Source organism: Phyllobates terribilis, unplaced genomic scaffold (assembly GCF_046119375.1).
Source record: "Phyllobates terribilis strain yellow unplaced genomic scaffold, ASM4611937v1 Scaffold_3__8_contigs__length_932513732, whole genome shotgun sequence".
In the NCBI taxonomy this organism is placed as follows: Eukaryota; Metazoa; Chordata; class Amphibia; order Anura; family Dendrobatidae; genus Phyllobates; species Phyllobates terribilis.
The window spans coordinates 375,967,736-375,993,165 of NW_027362763.1; the positions used below are offsets into that span (position 1 = coordinate 375,967,736).

General features: G+C 48.1%; 1 protein-coding gene across 1 annotated transcript in view; it reads left to right on the forward strand.

The window, feature by feature from the left end:
- Positions 1-21,404: 21,404 nt before the first annotated feature.
- The window catches only part of LRRC1 (leucine rich repeat containing 1), a 196,218-nt gene continuing 192,192 nt past the window's right edge, over positions 21,405-25,430 (forward strand). The window contains exon 1 of the mRNA XM_073675417.1: positions 21,405-21,811. Within this exon, the coding sequence (XP_073531518.1) occupies positions 21,653-21,811 (159 nt within the window). The 5' untranslated portion in view covers positions 21,405-21,652. The remainder of the gene's footprint in view (positions 21,812-25,430) is intronic.

Genomic DNA, 25,430 nt, shown 5'->3' on the forward strand with positions numbered 1-25,430 from the left:
GAACCTCAGTAATCTAGTCCTGAGAAGGACCCCGATCACAACAATTGGGGACAGGACCGTATATGCCAAACACAGTACAAGACGAACGAGACAGTACAAGGGGCAAACCAAAAACCACCTCGCATACAAAAAACTTACACCTCTACAACGGAGGGAACACCAATGGGTAAGGGGATAAAGAATAAAGCGAGGAAGGGAAAAAAACACACCGAGTACACTTCGCTCCAAACTCCACAATACCACGTATCACTCTGATAGTCTGCATGAAAAGCTTTCACCGACAACTACCCTATCAGAACGGCAGGTATTTGAAGGAGTCCCAATACTGCAGAATTAACTGCAGCTGGGCGAGGCTGGGCCTCGTCTAGCACAGAGAGAGAGAATTAACTCCCTCCCTGCCGAAAAACACCAAGCACCAAAAACTCAGCTGCGAGAAGTCAGGCTGTGTAATTGTGACGATCTTCGTGGCGACACACCCGTGACAGTACCCCCCCTTCTACGAGGGGCCTCCGGACCCTCAGGGCCAGGTTTATCCGGGTGAGTCGTGTGGAAGGCCCGAATTAATCGGTCTGCGTTAATATCCGACGCAGAAACCCACATCCTCTCCTCAGGACCATACCCCTTCCAATGAACCAGGCACTGAAGGGACCGGCGATTAAAACGTGAATCGATGACTTTCGATACCTGAAACTCCAAGTTACCATTGACCACCACAGGAGGAGGAGATAAAGGTGACGGTATCACCGGCGCCACATACCTTTTAAGCAAAGATCTGTGGAACACGTTGTGAATTTTAAAAGTAGAGGGGAGGTCAAGACGAAATGCCACCGGATTAATTATAGAGCAGATCCTATACGGCCCGATGAACCTGGGACCCAGTTTCCAGGAGGGAACCTTAAGTTTTATATTCTTGGTAGACAACCATACCCGATCGTTCACACTTAGGTCCGGACCAGACACTCTCTTCCTATCAGCCATACGTTTGTATCGGTTCCCCATAGAACTTAGATTATACAGCAACCCTTTCCATATCGAAGCGAGTGATGACCAAAATCGTTCCTCCTCAGGAACCCCCGAAGAGCCCCTCCTACTGAAAGTACAAAACTGGGGGTGAAAACCATATGCCCCAAAAAACGGGGACTTACCAGTGGACTCACTCCGCCTATTATTAAGAGCAAACTCCGCCAGAAGTAAGAAAGAAGCCCAGTCCTCCTGGTTCTCTGACACAAAACACCGGAGATATGTTTCCAAACTCTGGTTCAGACGTTCCGTCTAACCATTGGTCTGAGGATGAAAAGCCGAAGAAAACGATAAATGCATCCCCCGCCGAGTACAAAATGCCCTCCAGAATTTGGACACAAACTGAGACCCCCGATCAGACACCACATCAGAGGGTACACCGTGAAGCCTTACAATCTCCCCAATGAACACTTGCGCAAGAGTTTTAGCATTAGGAAGAGCAGGAAGAGCGATAAAATGTGCCATCTTGCTGAACCTGTCCACTACAACGAGTATGACCGTTTTACCCGAAGATGGCGGGAGATCCGTAATAAAGTCCATAGACAGATGAGTCCAAGGATGCTCCGGGATCTTCAAAGGTAAGAGAGCCCCAGACGGACGGGTACGTGGGGTCTTAGAGCGCGCACAAACCCCACAGGACGCAACAAAAGTTCCCACCTCCCTATGTAAATTAGGCCACCAAAACCGACGCGAAAGTAGATCCACAGTTGCTTTACTCCCTGGGTGTCCTGCCAAAGCTGAGTTATGGTGTGCCTCGATCACCTTTTGTCGCAACTGATCTGGAACAAACAGTCTCCCAGGAGGTCCAACAGGGGCATCCCCTTGAGCCTCCAATACTTCCTCCTCAAGCTCAGAGAATACTGCCGACACCACCACCCCCTCCTGAAGGACAGGAACCGGGTCATCCGTATTCCTGGCCCCAGGGAAACTACGAGATAAGGCATCCGCCTTTACATTTTTTGATCCAGGACGATATGTGACGACAAAATTAAACCTGGTAAAAAACAATGACCACCTAGCTTGTCTGGGATTCAGACGTTTTGCAGACTCCAGATATAGCAGGTTCTTGTGATCGGTGATGACGGTGACCGGATGGATAGCCCCCTCCAAAAAATGGCGCCACTCCTCAAAAGCTAACTTAATGGCCAAGAGTTCCCTATTGCCGACATCGTAATTCCTCTCAGCGGACGACAATTTTTTAGAGAAAAAAGCGCACGGACGCCATTTACCAGGGGACGAACCTTGTGATAATACTGCCCCTACCCCTACCTCAGAAGCGTCTACCTCTACAATGAATGGCTCTGACGCATCAGGTTGAATGAGTATGGGTGCCGAGGCAAAACATTTTTTCAAGGAGGAGAAAGCTTGACAAGCCTTGTCAGACCGCCTAGAAAAATCCGTCCCTTTTTTTGTCATGTCTGTGAGAGGTTTAACCATGGACGAGAAATTACGAATGAATTTCCGGTAATAATTAGCAAACCCCAGAAAACGTTGTAGTGCCTTAAGATTCTCTGGCAGATCCCACTCAAGAACTGCCCGCACTTTCCCAGGGTCCATACGAAAACCAGACGCTGACACCAGGAAGCCTAGAAACTGGAGTTCCTGAACGGCGAACACACACTTTTCCCACTTGGCGTACAGTTTATTATCCCGCAAGATCTGTAACACCTGCCTAACATGCTCCTGATGAGACACAAGATCAGGCGAGTAAATTAAGATGTCATCCAGATAAATAACAACAAACTGACCCATCAGGCAGTGAAAAATGTCATTAACAAAGTGTTGGAACACCGCCGGGGCATTAGTCAGACCAAATGGCATGACAAGGTTCTCATAATGTCCCTCCGGAGTGTTAAAAGCCGTCTTCCACTCATCCCCCTCCTTCATCCTAATCAGATTGGATCTCAGGGGGGCGTACAATTTAGAGAACCATTTGGCGCCCACGATCTGATTGAAGAGATCGGGGATGAGTGGGAGCGGATACGGATCTCAGACCGTAATCCGATTAAGTTCACGGAAATCAAGGCAAGGGCGTAGGCCACCATCTTTCTTCTTCACAAAGAAGAACCCCGCGGCCACCGGGGAACATGAAGGTCTAATATGCCCCTTAGCCAGACTCTCTGAAATATAATCCTTCATGGCCTGCCTCTCCGGACCAGACAAATTATACAACCTAGATTTAGGTAACTTGACCCCAGGAAGCAGTTTTACCGAACAGTCATACACGCGATGAGGAGGTAGCTCCTGACACCCTATTTCCGAGAACACATCCTCAAAGTCAGCCAGAAATGGGGGTAAGACCCTAGGAGCGACTGTACCGATGACCGTATTCATGCAGTTTTTTTTACAGAATTCACTCCATTGGCTTATCTCTCTAGATTGCCAATTAATAACCGGGTTATGCTTAGTTAACCAAGGAAGGCCCAACACAATAGGAGCGGGAAGACCCTCCAACACGTAACAAGACAACAGTTCTTTATGTATCGCCCCCACCTGAAGATTTATGTTATGCACCGCTTGCGAAAAACTTCCCTGACCGAGAGGCCTAGCGTCGATCGAGAATATGGGGATGGGTTTAGCCAACACACTCAATCGCATACCTTGAACCCGAGCAAACCGAGCCTCCACCAGATTAGCCCCGGCCCCACTATCCAGAAGAACAGATAACCTCTCAGTTCTCGTACCCACCACCACCTCCGCCGGTACAAGAAACTGAGACGAACCTAGGGACGAAATACCTACTCCCAGATTGCCGTCCACCACACAACCTGGGATCAATAGTTTTCCGACGACTCTTTGCTCAGCGAAGGACGGGAAGGACACCGCCCAATAAAATGTCCCTTTCTCCCGCAGAAGAAACACCTTCCTGTCTTGTGGCACACCGCCGGTCCCCTCCCCCGAAAGGATGTCCCTCCTAACTGCATAGGCTCCTCTGGACTGACCAGGGGAACCTCCATATAAGGGACCCTTGTAGAAGGTGGAGTCATCACAGGGGGTGGAGTTATCCCGCACCTCTCCCGAAGCCGTCTGTCAATGCGAATAGCAAGGGCCATAGCGGCTTCCAGCGAAGCGGGAGAGTCATACTGTGCCAACATATCCTTTAATTTGTCAGATAAACCTTGACAAAACTGGCTCCGAAGAGCCGGGTCATTCCACTGGGTGTCCGTGGCCCACCTACGGAACTCTGAACAGAATTACTCCGCAGGACGATCTCCCTGCTGGATCCTACGTAACTTAGATTCAGCAAGGGAGATCCGATCCGGGTCATCATATACAAGACCCAGAGCAGAGAAAAACCCATCCACTGTCCGGAGAGCCGGAGAGCCCGGGAGAAGAGAGAACGCCCAAGATTGGGGGTCCCCTTGAAGGAGCGAGATGACTATTCCCACCCTTTGTTCTTCACTCCCCGATGACCGAGGCCGCAGCCGAAAGTACAACTTACATGCCTCCCGGAAAACAAAAAACTTGTCCCGCCCCCCCGTGAACCTGTCAGGGAGAGCCACTTTGGGTTCTGATCCGGCTTGATCCAGGGGATACAAAACCTTGGACTTAACATCCGCCAGCTCCAAGGACAAACTCTGCAACTGCCGAGCTATATTGGCTACTGGATCCATGGTGGCTGGAGAGATTCTTTTAGTGGGTCGGTGAAAATGTCACGCTGTCTCGGCGTTCAGGAGGTCAGGAGCCTATGCTGACCCTACACTGAGGCCCTGCCTAATCCCTCTACCTGGAGGTACTGTTGATGGTACAGAGGTCCAGGCCGCCAGCGCAAACCTACCTCCTGAGAATCCCTGAACCTCAGTTATCTAGTCCTGAGAAGGACCCCGATCACAACAATTGGGGACAGGACCGTATATGCCAAACACAGTACAAGACGAACGAGACAGTACAAGGGGCAAACCAAAAACCACCTCGCATACAAAAAACTTACACCTCTACAACGGAGGGAACACCAATGGGTAAGGGGATAAAGAATAAAGCGAGGAAGGGAAAAAACCACACCGAGTACACTTCGCTCCAAACTCCACAATACCACGTATCACTCTGATAGTCTGCATGAAAAGCTTTCACCGACAACTACCCTATCAGAACGGCAGGTATTTGAAGGAGTCCCAATACTGCAGAATTAACTGCAGCTGGGCGAGGCTGGGCCTCGTCTAGCACAGAGAGAGAGAATTAACTCCCTCCCTGCCGAAAAACACCAAGCACCAAAAACTCAGCTGCGAGAAGTCAGGCTGTGTAATCGCGACGATCTTCGTGGCGACACACCCGTGACATTGTCACCCAATCCACATTGGGATGAGATGAGGCTGGGCTGTGTATAATCACCCTGTATTGTTCCTTGCTCCATTTCATTGTGCTTCACCTGCAATGCATCCTCTTTGATTGTGAGCAGAGAGCGTTTCAGAAGACAGAGAAGCGGGATGGTGATGCTAATTATGGCGTCATCGCCGCTCACCATCTTGGTGGAGTCCTCAAAGTTTTGGAGAATGGTACATATGTCTGACATCCATGTCCACTCCTGAGGTCTTAAGTGTGGAGTCTGAACTGAATACTTACGGCCTTGTTGATGCAGGTACTCAACAACTGCCCTCTTCTGCTCACAAATCCTTCCCAACATCTGCAGTTTAGAGTTCCAATACGTGGGGATATAACACATCAGTCTGTGAGCCGGAAGCTGCAAATGCTGCTGAAACACGGCAATGGCGGCGGAAGCTGTAGGTGACTTTCTAAAATGGGCACACAGGTGGTGTACTTTAACAAGCAGATCCGGCAGCTCCGGGTAGGATTTGAGAAACCGCTGAACCACGAGGTTAAGCACATGGGCCAGGCATGGTACGTGTGTGAACTCGCCTCGCCTCAGAGCCGCCACCAGGTTCCGGCCATTGTCACACACGACCATGCCTGGCTGTAGGTTCAGCGGTGTGAGCCATAGATCTGCCTGCTCTTTCAGAGCTGTCCACAACTCTTCAGCATTGTGCGGTTTGTCACCTAAGCATATTAGCTTCAGCATAGTCTGTTGCCACTAGGCCAAGGCAGTGCTGCAGTGATTCCAGCTTGTGACTGATGGGGTCATTTCGGAGATGAAGGCTGAAGAGGAGGAGGAGGATGAGGTGCAGGAGCTGTAGACTGTGGGGGCAACCCTGATTGACCTAGGGCCCGCAATCCTTGGCGTTGGGAGGACGTATTCCGTCCCAAGGTCCGACTGCGTCCTGGCTTCCACTATGTTAACACAGTGTTCCGTCAGCGAGATGTACCATCCCTGCCCACAAGCACTTGTCCACGTGTCTGTGGTTAGGTGGACAACTGCGTTGTTGGGGGCACGGCTAATGTTTTGGGACACATGCTTGTGTAATGCGGGGACGGCACACCGGGAGAAATAGTGGCGGCTGGGGATCGAGTACCGAGGGACGGCCGCCGCCATCAGGTTGCGGAATGCTTCCGTCTCCACGAGCCTAAAAGGCAACATTTCGAGTGCAAGCAGTCGCGAAATGTGGGAATTTAGTAGTGTGGCCTGTGAAGCGTTGGCTGCGTATTTGCGCTTGCGTTCTAAGGACTGGGGTATGGACAACTGAATGCTGCACTGGGACAAGGACATAGACATGCTTCCTGATGCTGCTACTTGAGAGTGTGCAACGACAGGTGCAGGGCAGGAGGCATCTTCGCATGCACCATGGACGGGATTGGCTTGCATGCACAACAGTGGAAGAAGCAGTGGTGCCACCCACAGACACTGTTTCTGGACCCTGGGGTTCGGCCCACAAAGTTGGGTCCTTTGCTGCCATGTGCCTGATTATGCTGGTGGTGGTCAGGATGGTAGTTTTGCCACCCCTGCTGATGCTGGCATGGCAGGTGGTGCAAATGGCCTTTTTGGGGATATCGGCAGAGTTTTTAAAAAACAACCAGACTCAGGAAGACCTAACAGTTGTACTGGCAACTTCCTTTGTGTTGGTGTTACGGGGAATGGTTGCCTACCTTCTTTCTGCGGCCACGACACTGCTTCTTCCTGCCTGTTGGGGTGCTCTGCCTCCCTCCTCCTGTGTGCTGCTGTCCTCGCTCTGCATGTCCTCCTGCCAGGTTGGGTCAGTTACTATATCATCCACCACCTCGTCTTCCACTTCCACACCTTGGTCTTCCTCCTGACTTTCTGGGAATTGTGTCTCATCATCGTCCACCTCTTGTTACACTTTCCCACTGTCGCCTTCGTGTGACCGTGGCTGCTCAAATATTTGGGCATCGCTACATGCGATCTCCTCTTGGCCCGCTTCAAGTGGACCGGGCAAGAGGCCCGAATCTTTAAATGGAAAAGTGAACAGCTCTTCGGAGTGTCCAAGTGTGGGATCAGTTGTCTTCGGGCACTCGACATGGTGGGAGGAAGGAGGATCAGGGTGAAGAATATGCGGTCCAGACTCACGGCTACTGAGACTTGACCGTGTGGAAGACAGGGTGGTGGTGGTGGCTAAGTGACTGGAAGCATTATCCGCTATCCAACCAACAACCTTTTGACACTGATCTGGGTTCAATAGTGGTGTGCTACGGTCCCCTAGAAATTGGGACAGGAAGGTCAGGCGAGAAGATGTGGGTGTATGTTGTGGCACAATTTCAGCTTGCCCACGGCCTTGTCCTCGGCCTCTGCATGCAGCATTACCATCACGTCCAGTTCCCCGTCCCTTGCCACGTGCCTTGCCCATTTTAAATGGAGGACAGTATCTTCCACGCTCAGTACAAATGACAGAGTTTGGAGCGAACTTATATGTGATCCGTGTGACGGAGACAACAGAGTTTCAATTAGCTGGCCTGTAGGTAAGTAGATTGAACAGCAAACTGGTGTCAATTGCTTCACTGACACACTGAAAGAAATTTTTAATGGAGGCCAGAAATGGCAGTATTTTCTGACAACGTATATGTGATCCGTTTGACGGAGAAAACAGAGTTTTAAATACCTTGCCTGTGGGTAAGTAGTTTGAACAGCAAACTGCTGTGAATTGCTTCACTGACACACTGAAAGAAAATTTTAATGGAGGCCAGAAATGGCAGTATTTTCTGACACTGTATATGTATTTGACGGAGAAAACACAGTTTTTAAATAGCTGGATTTCTAGCGCTGTAATATGGAAAGGACCTGGCTGTATTCTGCAGTGCCAACAAGCAAATGGCGCAGAAAAACGGTGTTCTCTGGATGGCTTTTTAAGCAAATAATGAGGATTAAGATCCAAAGAAAAGTATTCCTGGCCACTGAGACCAGGGCCTTTGTATAGAAATATCTAACAGCAGCAGAAGGCAGAATTGGAATGGAACCTCTTGTGCTATATGCACTACAGTCTGCTATATACACTGCCTGCCTGCCTATATACACTGCCTGCCTGATATCTCTGCAGATGGATTAGTTAGTCCTCAAAAGGACTGTTTGTTAAGATGGATATGTGTAATGTACGGTTTTTCTCCATACATTACCTAATACACAAGCAAATCTCTCCCTGGCACAGCAGCACCTCTCCCTACACTTTCTGATTCCGGAGTGACTGTGACGAGGATGGCGGCGCCAGGTCTGACATAGACCTGATGACGCTATGCGGCCAGCCAGTCACTGTAATGCCACAACCAATATGGCTACGGCATTACAGTGAGTGGCAGGCAATACCTGCATGTTCATTGGCTCTGTAAAGAGCGCCAAACATGCAGGGGGGAGACCCGAGCTCCTGCCGAGCAACCCCGGAAATACTCGGCAGTGAGTTGCTTGGGCGAGTACCGAGAAGTGGCGAGCACGCTCGCTCATCACTAATAATTACACTTCTTCTTTTTTCATTCTTAATGCACTAGAGAGCAGCACATTCATTTTTAAAGAAAAAAATCTGAAATCAGTGTCGGTCTCAGAAAGTATTCTTGCTTGCTACATGCACATGTTCAGTATTTGGTGAGCTTTTACCTCAGTATTTTTAAGCCAAAACCAGGAGTGGGTGATAAATACAGAAGTGGTGACATGTTTCTGTAGCACCCCGAGGGCTCGGTTGCTACAGAGGTATTGCATCTCAGCCAGATGTGCGATATCTCACTCTCAGGTAAGGATGGAGTGTGGATCAGGACCCCGACACCTGCATGCATTACACCACATTTCCGGGGGGCAGGGCGACCGATATGCTACAAGTAGAGCACGACAGTCCCTGTCCCTGGCTGGAGTGGGGGCAGGGAACACCGAGGAAGGGGGGACCCTGTAGTGCAGGAGCAGGGAGGAAGCAGTTCCTGGGTGCACCTAGAGGGAGGTATAAAAGGTGGGCACCATGTGTTAAGCAATTTTTCAAATAATAATACATTGAAATGTACTCTACTATTATAAAAGTGGGATATCCCTTTAAATGTGCTGCTGTATTACTCTTAGTGGCAGGTGCCACAATCATCAACCAATAGAATCGCAAGATTTCAATTTAAAACTTGAAGAAAACATCAGTTGGTGCCAGTCTGCCAACGTTCTTTCCAGTGATAAGTTTGCTTTATTTATTGCTTCAAATCGACTTCAGCACTTTTATTTCTACTAAGATCCAGAACGTCATCATGACGATGGGAAAATATACTGTCAATTGTGACGAAAAAGAGATAAAATACAGAATTTCAGAAACAGAGTTAAAGATTTATATTATATCAGTTGGTTGCTTGGTTGACAATTTGTTATTTGATATCAGATGATATTAATATCATTGACCAAACACATATATTTGTCTTTAAATGCTATAATATATATATATAGTGGCTTACAAAATTATTCACGCCCTTGGCTTTTTACCTATTTTGTTACATTAGAAGAAAGATTAGAACCGAATATAAGGTTGCCATATACATATATTGTGAAGATAACAAGTATCTCCATATTACAACCAATTCAGAAGACTATATATCTAGGGCCATTGGTATAAGCAACATATATCCCGAAGTGCCGAAGCAAGAAAGAAATACGAATATACGGCCAAAAAATTATAGAGAAAATAATAGAAAAAATATCTTTATTGAGAAATATATATATAAATAATCATAACATCATATAAGGCTATGGTGGCACAGCATATGTCAGAAGCCATTACACATAGACAAATAAAACATACTTAAAAACAACCACCAGGTGTCACCACAGAGTACAGATATTGCATGCCTCACATATCATTTTAAACTATAGACATATCACTTAGGGTAATCATATCTGTAGACAAATAAATAGCTACCACTAGTACACCCGCATAGAGACATAAGCCTTCATAATGCATATCGATTATAGAAAGTACAAGAAGAAAGAAATGTCACATCAGAGATATGATTCACCTTGTAATGGGATTGAGACTGCACGCTGTGTGGCTCCCCGACGCGCGTTTCGGCGCTCCCGCCTTGAATTATGAAGGTTTATGTCTCTATGCGGGTGTATTAGTGGTAGATATTTATTTGTCTACAGATATGATTACCCTAAGTGATATGTCTATAGTTTAAAATGATATGTGAGGCATGCGATATCTGTACTCTGTGGTGACACCTGGTGGTTGTTTTTAAGTATGTTTTATTTGTCTATGTGTAATGGCTTCTGACATATGCTGTGCCACCATAGCCTTATATGATGTTATGATTATTTATATATATATTTCTCAATAAAGATATTTTTTCTATTATTTTCTCTATAATTTTTTGGCCGTATATTCGTATTTCTTTCTTGCTTCGGCACTTCGGGATCTATTTTGTTACATTACATCCTGTGTTTAAATTTCTTTGTAATCTGATTTGTGCGTGATGCATCAGCACTATATAAGTTAAATAGGTGAAATGAGAAAAGTATAGGCATAAATTAAGTTAACCCTGAAAGAGCTGCAGAGTTCCCAAGCAGAGATTGGAGTATCTGTCTATACAACCACAACAGAGATGGCCTTTATACAAGAGAATGGGCAGAAAAAAGCCTTTACTTACACACAGAAATTGTAAGGCTGATTTTGCTAAAAGACAAGTGGAAGACTCCCGAAATGTATGGAGGAAGGTGCTGTGGTCAGATGAGACCAAAATTGAACTTTTTGGGCACCAAGGTAAGCACTATGTCTGGTGCCAAACAAATACTGTCATCAATCCAAGAACACCATCTCACTTGAAGGAGCTGGAGCAGTTTTGCCTTGTGGAATGGGCGAAAATCCCAGTGAAAAGATGTGGAAAGTTCGTAGAGACTTATCCAAAGCAACATGCAGCTGTAATTGACGCAAAAGATGCTCTGACTTTAGGGGGGTGAAAAGTTTTGTACACTGAAGTTTTCAGTTTTTGTCCTATTTGTTGTTTGCCTCACAATAAAAAGAAAATCAAAAATTCACAGCTGTAGGCATGTTCTTTACATGAACTGATACAAACCCTCAAATAAAAAAAACAGGAAAATTCCAGACTGTGAGGAAGCAAGACACGAAAAATGTCCAGGTGGGTGAATACTTTCGCAAGCCACTATATGTGTACGTAATATATATATATATATATATATATATATATATATATATATATTACACAGCCCTCCATTTGCTTGCCAAAGGTAGCCTGACTGCCATTAGGTACCGAGATGAGATCCTCAGACCCCTTGTGAGACCATATGCTGGTGCGGTTGGCCCTCCTAATGCAGGACAATGCCAGACCTCATGTGGCTGGAGTGTGTCAGCAGTTCCTGCAAGATGAAGGCATTGAAGCCATGGACTGGCCCGCCCATTCCCCAGACGTGAATCCGATTGATCACATTTGGGACATCATGTCTCGCTCCATCCACCAATGTCACGTTGCACCACAGACTGTCCAGGAGTTGGCGGATGCTTTAGTCCAGGTCTGGGAGGAGGTTCCACAGGAGACCATCCGCAACCTCATCAGGAGCATGCCCAGGCGTTGTAGGGAGGTCATACAGGCACGTGGAGGCCACACACAATACTGAGCCTCATTTTGACTTGTTTTAAGGACATTACATCAAAGTTGGATCAGCCTGTAGTGTGTTTTTCCACTTTAATTTTGGGGGTGACTCCAAATCCAGGCCTCCATTGGTTAATAAATTTGATTTCCATTGATGATTTTTGTGTGATTTTATTGTCAGCACATTCAACTTTGTACAGAACAAAGTATTCAATGAGAATATTTCATTCATTCATTCATTCATATATATATATATATATATATATATATATATATAAATTATATACATATATATACAGTACAGACCAAAAGTTTGGACACCCCTTCCCATTTAAAGATTTTTCTGTATTTTCATGACTTTGAAAATTGTGCATTCACACTGAAGGCATCAAAACTATGAATTAACACATGTGGAATTATATAGTTAATAAAAAAGTGTGAAACAACTGAAAATATGTCTTATATTCTAGGTTCTTCAAAGTAGCCACATTTTGCTTTGATGACTGCTTTGCACACTCTTGGCATTCTCTTGATGAGCTTCAAGAGGTAGTCACTGGAAATGGTCTTCCAACAATCTTGAAGGAGTTCCCAGAGATGCTTAGCACTTGCTGGCCCTTTTGCCTTCACTCTGCGGTCCAGCTCACCCCAAACCATCTTGATTGGGTTCAGGTCTTATGACTGTGGAGGCCAGGTCACCCCATCACTCTCCTTCTTGGTCAAATAGCCCTTACACAGCCTGGAGGTGTATTTGGGGTCATTGTCAATAAATGATGGTCCAACTAAACGCAAACCGGATGGAATAGCATGCCGCTGCAAGATGCTGTGGTAGCCATGCTGGTTCAGTATGCCTTCAATTTTGAATAAATCCCCAACAGTGTCACCAGCAAAGCACCCCCACACCATCACACCTCCTCCTCCATGCTTCACGGTGGGAACCAGGCATGTAGAGTCCATCCGTTCACCTTTTCTGCGTCGCACAAAGACACTGTGGTTGGAACCAAAGAACTCAAATTTGGACTCATCAGACCAAAGCACAGATTTCCACTGGTCTAATGTCCATTCCTTGTGTTCTTTAGGCCAAACAAGTCTCTTCTGCATGTTGCCTGTCCTTAGCAGTGGTTTCCTAGCAGTTATTTTACCATGAAGGCCTGCTGCACAAAGTCTCCTCTTAACAGTTGTTGTAGAGATGAGTCTGCTGCTAGAACTCTGTGTGGCATTGACCTGGTCTCTAATCTGAGCTGCTGTTAACCTGCGATTTCTGAGGTTGGTAACTCGGATAAACTTATCCTCAGAAGCAGAGGTGACTCTTGGTCTTCCTTTCCTGGGGCGGTCCTCATGTGAGCCAGTTTCTTTGCAGCGCTTGATGGTTTTTGCAACTGCACTTGGGGACACATTCAAAGTTTGCCCAATTTTTCGGACTGACTGATCTTCATTTCTTAAAGTAATGATGGCCACTCGTTTTTCTTTACTTACTGGCTTTTTTCTTGCCATAATACAAATTCTAACAGTCTATTCAGTAGGACTATCAGCTGTGTATCCACCTGACTTCTGCACTACACAACTGATGGTCCTAATTCCACATGTGTTAATTCATAGTTTTGATGCCTTCAGTGTGAATGTACAATTTTCAAAGTCTTGAAAATACAGAAAAATCTTTAAATGAGGTGTGTCCAAACTTTTGGTCTGTACTGTAATATTTAACACATGTGGAATTATATACTTAACAAAAAAGTGTGAAACAACTGAAAATATGTCTTATATTCTAGGTTCTTCAAAGTAGCCACCTTTAGCTTTGATGACTGCTTTTCACACACTTGGCATTCTCTTGATGAGCTTCAAGAGGTAGTCACCGGAAATGGTTTTCACTTCACAGGTGTGCCCTGTCAGGTTTAATAAGTGGGATTTCTTGCCTTATAAATGGGGTTGGGACCATCAGTTGTGTTGTGCAGAAGTCTGGTGGATACACAGCTGATAGTCCTACTGAATAGACTGTCAGAATTTGTATTATGGCAAGAAAAAAGCAGCTAAGTAAAGAAAAACGAGTGCCCATCATTACTTTAAGAAATGAAGGTCAGTCAGTCCGAAAAATTGGGCAAACTTTGAAAGTGTCCCCAAGTGCAGTTGCAAAAACCATCAAGCGCTGCAAAGAAACTGGCTCACATGAGGACCGCCCCAGAAAAGGAAGACCAAGAGTCACCTCTGCTTCTGAGGATAAGTTTATCCGAGTCACCAGCCTCAGAAATCGCAGGTTAACAGCAGCTCAGATTAGAGACCAGGTCAATGCCACACAGAGTTCTAGCAGCAGACATCTCTACAACTGTTAAGAAGAGACTTTGTGCAGCAGGCCTTCATGGTAAAATAACTGCTAGGAAACCACTGCTAAGGACAGGCAACAAGCAGAAGAGACTTTTTTTGGCTAAGAACACAAGGAATGGACATTAGACCAGTGGAAATCTGTGCTTTGGTCTGATGAGTCCAAATTTGAGATCTTTGGTTCCAACCACCGTGTCTTTGTGCGACGCAGAAAAGGTGAACGGATGGACTCTACATGCCTGGTTCCCACCATGAAGCATGGAGGAGGAGGTGTGATGGTGTGGGGGTGCTTTGCTGGTGACACTGTTGGGGATTTATTCAAAATTGAAGGCATACTGAACCAGCATGACTACCACAGCATCTTGCAGCGGCAGGCTATTCCATCCAGTTTGCGTTTAGTTGGACCATCATTTATTTTTCAACAGGACAATGACCCCAAACACACCTCCAGGCTGTGTAAGGGCTATTTGACCAAGAAGGAGAGTGATGGGGTGCTACGCCAGATGACCTGGCCTCCACAGTCACCAGACCTGAACCCAATCGAGATGGTTTGGGGTGAGCTGGACTGCAGAGTGAAGGCAAAAGGGCCAACAAGTGCTAAGCATCTCTGGGAACTCCTTCAAGATTGTTGGAAGACCATTTCCGGTGACTACTACTTGAAGCTCATCAAGAGAATGCCAAGAGTGTGCAAGGTAGTCATCAAAGCAAAAGGTGGCTACTTTGAAGAACCTAGAATATAAGACATATTTTCAGTTGTTTCACACTTTTTTGTTAAGTATATAATTGCACATGTGTTAATTCATAGTTTTGACGCCTTCAGTGTGAATGTACAATTTTCATAGTCATGAAAATACAGAAAATTTTTTAAATGAGGTGTGTCCAAACTTTTGGTCTGTACTGTATATATTCTCCCTCCCCCAGTCCATGTACATATGCCCCCCCAGTCCATGTATATATTCTCCCCCCTTAGTCCATGCATATACAGTGCAGGCCAAAAGTATTGGCACCCCTGCAATTCTGTCAGATAATACTCAGTTTCTTACTGAAAATGATTGCAATCACAAATTCTTTGGTATTATTCTCTTCATTTAATTTGTCTTCAATGAAAAAAACACAAAAAGAATTGTCCTAAAGCCAAATTGGATATAATTCCACACCGAACCTAAAAAAGGGGGTGGACAAAAGTATTGGCACCCTTTGAAAAATCATGTGATGCTTCTCTAATTTGTGTAATTAACAGCACCTGTAACTTACCTGTGGCACCTAACAGGTGTTGGCAATAACTAAATCACACTTGCAGCCAGTTAACATGGATTAAAGTTGACTCAACCTCTGTCCTGTGTCCTTGTGTGTACCACATTGAGCATGGAGAAAAGAAAGAAGGCCAAAGAACTGTCTGAGGACTTGAGAAACCAAATTGTGAGGAAGCATGAGCAATCTCAAGGCTACAAGTTCATCTCCAAAGACCTGAATGTTCCTGTGTCTTCCGTGCGCTGTGTCACTAAGAAGTTTAAAGCCCATGGCACTGTGGCTAACCTCCCTAGATGTGGACGGAAAAGAAAAATTGACGAGAGATTTCAATGCAAGATTGTGCGGATGATGGATAAAGAACCTCGACTAACATCCAAACAAGTTCAAGTTGCCCTGCAGTCCAAGGGTACAACAGTGTCAACCCATACTATCCGTCGACGTCTGAATGAAAAGGGACTGTATGGTGGGATACCCAGGAAAACCCCACTTCTTACCCCGAGACATAAAAAAGCCAGACTGGAGTTTGTCAAAACTTACCTGAGAAAGCCTAAAATGTTTTGGAAGAATGTTCTCTGGTCAGATGAGACAAAGGTAGAGCTTTTTGGGAAAAAGCATCAACATAGAGTGTACAGGAAAAAAAAAAGAGGCATTCAAAGAAAAGAACACGGTCCCTACAGTCAAACATGGCAGAGGTTCCCTTTTGTTTTGGAGTTGCTTTGCTGCCTCTGGCACTGGACTGCTTGACCGTGTGCATGGCATTATGAAGTCTGAAGACTACCAACAAATTTTGCAGCATAATGTAGGGCCCAGTGTGAGAAAGCTGGGTCTCCCTCAGAGGTCATGAGTCTTCCAGCAGGACAATGACCCAAAAACACACTTCCCAAAGCACTATAAAATGGTTTGAGAGAAAGCACTGGAGACTTCTAAGGTGGCCAGCAATGAGTCCAGACCTAAATCCCATAGAACACCTGTGGAGAGATCTCAAAATGGCAGTTTGGAGAAGACACCCTTCAAATATCAGAGACCTGGAGCAGTTTGCCAAAGAAGAATGGTCTACAATTCCAGCAGAGCATTGTAAGAAACTCATTGATGGTTACCGGAAGCGGTTGTTCGCAGTTATTTTGGCTAAAGGTTGTGCAACCAAGTATTAGTCTGAGGGTGCCAATACTTTTGTCCGGCCCTTTTTTGGAGTTTTGTGTGAAATGATCAATGATTTGATTTTTGCTTCATTCTCTTTTGTGTGTGGCCAGCACTGTATGCTCCCCCCCAGTCCATGTATATATGCTCCCCCCTTAGTCCATGTTTATATGCTCCCCCCCAGTCCATGTATATATGCTCCCCCCTTAGTCCATGCATATATGCTCCCCCCCAGTCCATGTATATATGCTCCCTCCTTAGTCCATGCATATATGCTCCCCCCTTAGTCCATGCATATATGCTCCCCCCTTAGTCCATGCATATATGCTCCCCCCTTAGTCCATGCATATATGCTCCCCCCTTAGTCCATGCATATATGCTCCCCCCTTAGTCCATGCATATATGCTCCCCCTTAGTCCATGCATATATGCTCCCCCCTTAGTCCATTAATATATGCTCCCCCCAGTCCATGTATGTATGCTCCCCCCAGTCCATGCATATAAGCTCCCTCCCCCCAGTCCATGTATATATACTCCCCCCAGCCTGCTAGCGCCGCTGTTAGTCGCATATTAAAAAAAACAAAAAAACATCCTTCTCCCGCGCAGCGTCCTCTCCTGTAGCTGGCAGCTGACTCCAGCGTCCTAGCGACGGGGCGCATGACGTCACTGCCATGCGCTCAGTCGCTTGTACGCTGACATCAGCTGCTAGCTTCTGGCCTCTGATTGGCTAGCAGTGTGTATTGCGGCGCACGGGCCTGGCAAGTTCGTGCGCTGCAATACACCAGCTAGATGTGCGTCCGAGAACGCACATCTAGCTGAAGTAGCGGTGCTGGTGTGGGCACTCGGCGGGCTCAGAGTTCACACCCGCCGGGCAAGATCCAGTAGTGCAAGTGCTACGGCGATGGCGCGCGTGCCCACCGGGAGGGTTCTGCGTGTCCCCTCTGGCACGCGTGCCATAGGTTCGCCAGCACAGGCCTAGGAGGTCTCCACTCCCCCCTTTCCCTAGAGTCTGGGCTCCCTTTCCCTCTTCCCTTTGTGTTGCACTTTACCACACCTTGCGTGACAATAACATAGGAACTGCACTAAACAGCAAAGGCCTGAGTGGGGAGCAGGGTTATACAGTCTGCCTGATGCTGAAGGAAGTGATCAGGTGTTGAATACCTCCCAATCATCCACTCCCTGCTAGCTTGCACAGCAGAATAGACACAATCCCACCACTGCCTAGTTCTAGAAACGTCCTGCATTGCCTGGCAACCAGGGAACACAGCATCCCATGTTCCCTGGACAGAGAAACCCGTGAGAGACACAGGGTCCCGTGTCTTCACACATCCTGCTACTCCAGAACGCAACGCTCCACGAGATTGGGACAGTTTCCCTGCGTGCATGGTATCTCAGCCTCCAGGGTCAGGACAATGGCGGAGCGTGTGACTGGAGTAGTGTAGCACCGAACCCAATCCATTACCAGGTGGGAGTACAGAACCACTATTCCTAACACTGACATTACAGACGGAGCTGACAATAAGGACTGACTGACATTACGGATGGAACTGACATTATGGACCGGCTGACACTAAGGACCGAATGACAATACCAACAGAGGTGCCAATACCGACCGGCTGACACTACGGACCGGCTAACACTATGGACGAAGCTGACATTATGGACCGGCTGACATTACAGACGGAGCTGACATTACGGACGGAGCTGACATTACGGACGGAGCTGACATTACGGACGGAGCTGACATTACGGACGGAGCTGACAATACAGACGGAGCTGACACTACAGACGGAGCTGACACTACAGACGGAGCTGACACTACAGACCGGCTGACACTACGGACGGAGCTGACATTAAGGACCGGCCGACATTAGGGATGGAGCTGGCACTACAGACCGGCTGACACTACGGACCGGCTGACATTATGAACGGAGCTGCCATTACGGACGGAGCTGACATTATGGACCGGCTGACACTATGGACGGAGCTGACATTACGGACCGGCTGACACTATGGACGGAGCTGACACTATGGACGGAACTGACATTACGGACCGGCTGACACTATGGACGGAGCTGACATTACGGACCGGCTGACACTATGGACGGAGCTGACACTATGGACGGAGCTAACATTACGGCCTGGCTGACACTACGGACGGAGTTGCCATTACGGACGGAGCTGACATTACGGACTGGCTGACACTACGGACGGAGTTGACATTACGGACCGGCTGACACTATGGACGGAGCTGACACTATGGACGAAGCTGATACTACGGACGGAGCTGACACTATGGACGGAGCTGACATTACGGACCGGCTGACACTATGGACGGAGCTGACACTATGGACGGAGCTGACATTACGGACCGGCTGACACTATGGACGGAGCTGACACTATGGACGGAGCTGACATTACGGACCGGCTGACACTATGGACGGAGCTGACATTACGGACCGGCTGACACTATGGCCTGAGCTGACACTATGGACGGAGCTGACACTATGGACGGAGCTGACATTACGGACCGGCTGACACTATGGACGGAGCTGACACTATGGACGGAGCTGACATTACGGACCGGCTGACACTATGGACGGAGCTGACACTATGGACGGAGCTGACATTACGGACCGGCTGACACTATGGACGGAGCTGACACTATGGACGGAGCTGACATTACGGACCGGCTGACACTATGGACGGAGCTGACACTATGGACGGAGCTGACATTACGGACCGGCTGACACTATGGACGGAGCTGACACTATGGACGAAGCTGATACTACGGACGGAGCTGACATTACGGACCGGCTGACACTATGGACGGAGCTGACACTATGGACGGAGCTGACACTATGGACGGAGCTGACATTATGGACGGAGCTGACATTATGGACCGGCTGACACTATGGACGGAGCTGACACTATGGACGGAGCTGACACTACGGACCGGCTGACACTATGGACGGAGCTGACATTACGGACCGGCTGACACTATGGACGGAGCTGACACTATGGACGGAGCTGACATTACGGACCGGCTGACACTATGGACGGAGCTGACATTACGGACCGGCTGACACTATGGACGGAGCTGACACTATGGACGGAGCTGACACTACGGACGGAGCTGACACTACGGACGGAGCTGACACTATGGACGGAGCTGACACTATGGACGGAGCTGACATTACGGACCGGCTGACACTATGGACGGAGCTGACATTACGGACCGGCTGACACTATGGACGGAGCTGACACTATGGACGGAGCTGACATTACGGACCGGCTGACACTATGGACGGAGCTGACATTACGGACCGGCTGACACTATGGACGGAGCTGACACTACAGACGGAGCTGACACTACAGACCGGCTGACACTACGGACGGAGCTGACATTAAGGACCGGCCGACATTAGGGATGGAGCTGGCACTACAGACCGGCTGACACTAGGGACCGGCTGACATTATGAACGGAGCTGCCATTACGGACGGAGCTGACATTATGGACCGGCTGACACTATGGACGGAGCTGACATTACGGACCGGCTGACACTATGGACGGAGCTGACACTATGGACGGAGCTGACACTATGGACGGAGCTGACATTACGGACCGGCTGACACTATGGACGGAGCTAACATTACGGCCTGGCTGACACTACGGACGGAGTTGCCATTACGGACGGAGCTGACATTACGGACGGAGCTGACATTACGGACTGGCTGACACTACGGACGGAGTTGCCATTACGGACCGGCTGACACTATGGACGGAGCTGACACTATGGACGAAGCTGATACTACGGACGGAGCTGACACTATGGACGGAGCTGACATTACGGACCGGCTGACACTATGGACGGAGCTGACACTATGGACGGAGCTGACATTACGGACCGGCTGACACTATGGACGGAGCTGACACTATGGACGGAGCTGACACTATGGACGGAGCTGACATTACGGACCGGCTGACACTATGGACGGAGCTGACATTACGGACTGGCTGACACTATGGACGGAGCTGACACTATGGACGGAGCTGACACTATGGACGGAGCTGACACTATGGACGGAGCTGACATTACGGACGGAGCTGACACTATGGACGGAGCTGACATTACGGACCGGCTGACACTATGGACGGAGCTGACACTATGGACGGAGCTGACACTATGGACGGAGCTGACACTATGGACGGAGCTGACATTACGGACCGGCTGACACTATGGACGGAGCTGACATTATGGACCGGCTGACACTATGGACGGAGCTGACATTACGGACCGGCTGACACTATGGACGGAGCTGACACTATGGACGGAGCTGACACTATGGACGGAGCTGACACTACGGACGGAGCTGACACTACGGACGGAGCTGACACTACGGACGGAGCTGACATTACGGACCGGCTGACACTATGGACGGAGCTGACATTACGGACGGAGCTGACATTACGGACCGGCTCTCGCCCTCTGCGCAGCACTTTCCCGGCAGCCTGGCCCGCACGCACCGCCCTGTGACAACTCTGCGCACAGCTGCCGCCCTTCTCCCGGCCGGTGTCAGCAGGGTAATGCCGGGGTGGCCTCGCCAGACGTCCCCGCCTCCTGCAGGACGAGCCCGGAGCGCTGACACCAGAGCCGGGAAGGGCGGGACACGGAGACGTCACAGCGGCCGGAGGCGGGAGGAGCGGCGCTGAGGTGATAACAGGGGGAGCGGCCTCACACACCGGTCCATGTGTACATGTCCTCACGGGGCGTGAGCCGGGACGCGAGCCGGGACGCGCTATCCGCTCAGGTTACTTCCGGGTGACCCGCGGGCACAGGGGCATTGTCTGCACCGGAGGACGGGTCGTGGCCGGATCACAGGGAACGCGACTCTCGGGAGTTTGGAAACTTGCTGCACCTGGATGTGACGCTGCACCGGGACATACACAGTGATTGGCAGTGAGCCGGTGCCAGGCGGAGCCCACGGGCACAATAGACACGCTGGGCCGCTGGTTTGGACTCTCCTCGGGGATGTTTCATTGCATCCCCCTGTGGCGGTGTAACCGTCATGTGGAGGCTATGGACAAGAGGCACTGCTCCCTGCTGGCGGTGCCCGAGGAGATCTACAGGTACAGCCGGAGCCTGGAGGAGCTGCTGCTGGATGCCAACCAGCTGAGGGAGCTGCCCAGGGTGAGAGCTGCTGCTGCTGCTGGGGAAGTTGGGAAAGTCCTGACTGGTGGCTGTGGCACCTTCTGCTGCCATGTTGTGGCACCTTCTGCTGCCATGTTGTGGGGATGGCACTGTGTGCACGGTTCTTCTAGAAGTCTGAGCTTCTGTAGGGCATGGAGGTCCCGGGCTTGGTGTCCTGCCAGAAGGCATTGTGTGAGCGCCAGCCTTGGTGGTCCTGGGCTTGGTGTCCTGCCAGAAGGCATTGTGTGAGCGCCAGCCTTGGTGGTCCTGGGCTTGGTGTCCTGCCAGAAGGCGTTGTGTGAGCGCCAGCCATGGTGGTCCCCAGAGAGACCTCACTACATATAATTGGGTGGCATTCTCCTCACATTGAGGACCCCCAGGTGTGTGCTGTGAAGAGGCATGTGACCTGTGTAGATGAGATGGCGACTATAAACGGATCTGCACTTTTAGAAAACTCTTGTCTAGACATGTCGGAGGCTGATCGGTGGAGGTCAGGTTGATGAGATGCCCTCTAACCTCAAAAACGAAGGCGCAGGAGCTCTCAGCCAAGTGCTTCTTTCTTCTTCTCGATAGGCCGTCCTAGACCATCATCTTGGCTGAGGAGCCACATTTGGCTTCTGCTCCTTTGTTGTAGGAGTCTGTAATCATTGGCCCAAACTCCTGACAAGTCTCTGATGCCAACATTTTCTAAAAGGGCAGTTACATTTTATCTTTGGCCACTGAGGGCTATGGGCTTCCATTCAGAACCAAAGTTTGTGTAAACTGGCATCTGGCTGAAAAGGACATCTGTGAGGGGCATTGTGTGCTGCTATTTTTCAGACTTGTGCTCTCAGCCAATCTGCCACGACTGAGTCCTGCTCACTTGTCATTGGCTTAGTGCACCCAACCGTGATCCTTCAGAATTCTCTCGAAATAAGTTCCTAAAATTTTGGCTTTCTTTTATTTACCCTGATGGCAACGGAAAGCTTAATGGAACACTGATGGACCCCAGTATTTATCACTGGGGTCTACTGGTGACGGTGTAACATCTATACACTGATGTTGTTATGGGTTGAACGTGTCCAGATACTTTAGATAAATGTTGGCCCAAATTGTCTGGACTGGCCAGCCATAAACATGTATGAGGGGTGTCTAGATGTCAGGGGAAAGAAGAGTTGGAACATGCTGGATTTAAACATGCCCCATCCTTTTGTTAAAGGGAAGTAGCTTCCAGAGGGGCCCAACAGCAGCTTTTTCCAGTCTCCCCATTGAGAACACATGCACGCTTGGTCGTGTGTTGTGGGCAAAAGATTGTAAGCAAAAGCCGCTGGCCACGTGGGTTCAGCATGTAGCCATCTTAAAGTGGGCGGCCATAAGTGTGTGACCTGATGAAGCCTCTGCTGCTCTAGTGTCTCTTCTCCACCCGTTTTTGTTTATAGGGATGTAGTGGTGACAGTCTATCTATAACTCGTGACCATAATGGTGAAGCCAATGAAATGGCATGGGGCCACTGAACCCAGTGATTGGCTGCAGGCATTTGTTGTAGAGAGGACCTCACTGCTGCTACCCTGGTGGGGCAAAGATGGTGGGGAGCGGTCTAGAGGAGGTGCTGGACCGGAAGGGGCTTTAGCAGTGGAAAGTTTAAGGCATTTCCCGCTTTGGTTCCAGTCCTCTTTAAAAATGAATGACCCCCTTTAAGTTTAGGTGGTCTGTTCAGATGACGGAGACTTCTATGAACAGACTGGGTTAATGACATGAAGGTTGTGGGGTACCTGACATGATGAGGTGGTATGTTACGGTGTGCGGTGGTATGTGGATAATCTCTCCATGTCAGACGTTGTGTGTGAGTGTGGGGGAGGGGAGCGCGCACAGGTGACTTTCTGCTCCTGTATTGTCATTTCTGTGTGTTTAGTAATTACAGTACAGTATTTGGTGTCAGATGTGTCCCTGCCTGACGTGACTTGCTTCTGTCTGCTCCTCGTCCTGTAGTTTTCCGCAGTCTGTTCATTATTTGCTCTGGTTCAGCTGTGTATTTTAGTGCCTCGGTCACAGACTGGTGCCACGGCACAAACGCTTGTTGCCAGGATTGTACCCTGGTACAAGGGGGTTTGGAAAGCCGCAAGATAACCGTGGTTCCCATCCACTTAGTGGTCTTCACAATGTCATTGTCACGCTGAGTGACAATGTCTTTACTTTTCTGCCAGTGTACAGGCAACTAAGCTGCATTATTTACAGGTTCTATCGCTATCAACGTCAGTAGCGCAGTACATTAATCAGGTATTTGCAAGAATATTCAACTCCTCAATGTTACTTGTTCTAAGCGATGGTTGAGATATTTAGATCGAGTGCAGGCGCAAAGTGTGGTCTACCTGATGATGGGCTTCAAGTAGCCAGCCCTCCACACCCAGGAGTGTGATACTGACTGTCTGAGGTTATCAGCTGTCTCTTATCAATCCTTATTATTTACAGCCATGCCCATATGTGTGCCAGCCCCCAGAACCCAAACCTCAAGGTATTAAGTCCTCCGCACACTTTAGATAGTAGTAGACAGGGCTGTGGAGTCGGTAAGCCAAACCTCCGAATCCTCAATTTCCATGACTCCGACTCCCTCATACACGGCTCATGTTGAAGTGATAAATTTACTGTAGCACAGATTAATCTCAGCTAAAAGTCTAGACCCTTAGATCAGGAATAGGACAGACATTTCATAACTTTCCCAAATTCTTATGAAAAAATATTCCCCACAAACTGCATTGAACTACTGTACCCAATTTATTATATATTTTAGGAGTTGGAGTCAGTCCATTTTTTACAGACTCCACCAAAATGGATCCTGACTCTGACTCCACACCCCTGGTAGACTAACCACCCTTCAGCTGGTGGTATTCTTGGCCATCTCTCCCTCTATGGAGCGCTCTTGTGTTCTCTGAGAGAGCCACTACCAGACATCTCTGGTGGCTCCTTATCTCATGGAGAACGGCCGTCTAAACGCGGACATTAGACCATAGGCCGACCTTGGCAAATCAGTGGATTTGGCTGACATTTGGTATACAGTACATTTTGGATTTGTCACAGATTTTGGTGAGTTTGTGCTGAAATCAGAGTACAATTCACATCCCATAATTGTGAATGAGGATTCTGTGTTTTTGTTGTCGCCACAGAAGGAAGCATCATGGTGTTTATTTCCACGTGGAAAAGCTTAGAGAGTAACCTTCGTCTTAATTTTTCTTTCATGAATCAAATAAAAAATATTTAATTTATTAGAGAGATCTGCTTTTTTCTCTGCAATGACTAAGCTTTCATTCTCAATTCACAGGTAAAAGCTATTCGGTGAAGGCAACTTTCCCATTACTGAGATATGACAGTTGGTGTTCATATTGTTCTATGGACTACTGTTTCAGTGGAACTTGAAGCAGGATTTATTGGTCTACCTCCTCCTGACTTTTACATAAAATTTTAAAAGCACCAACTGTCATCTCTTTTCTCATATTTTACAGGTTTTACCTGTGAATTGAGTGAAATGTCAATCCAGGAGAGAAAAGAAGCAAATTTCTGTTATGAGAGCTATTACAAAGTAAGATATTTTCACCTGTACTATTGATTTGCTCAATAAATCTTAAAACAGCAATTAAGATTTTTT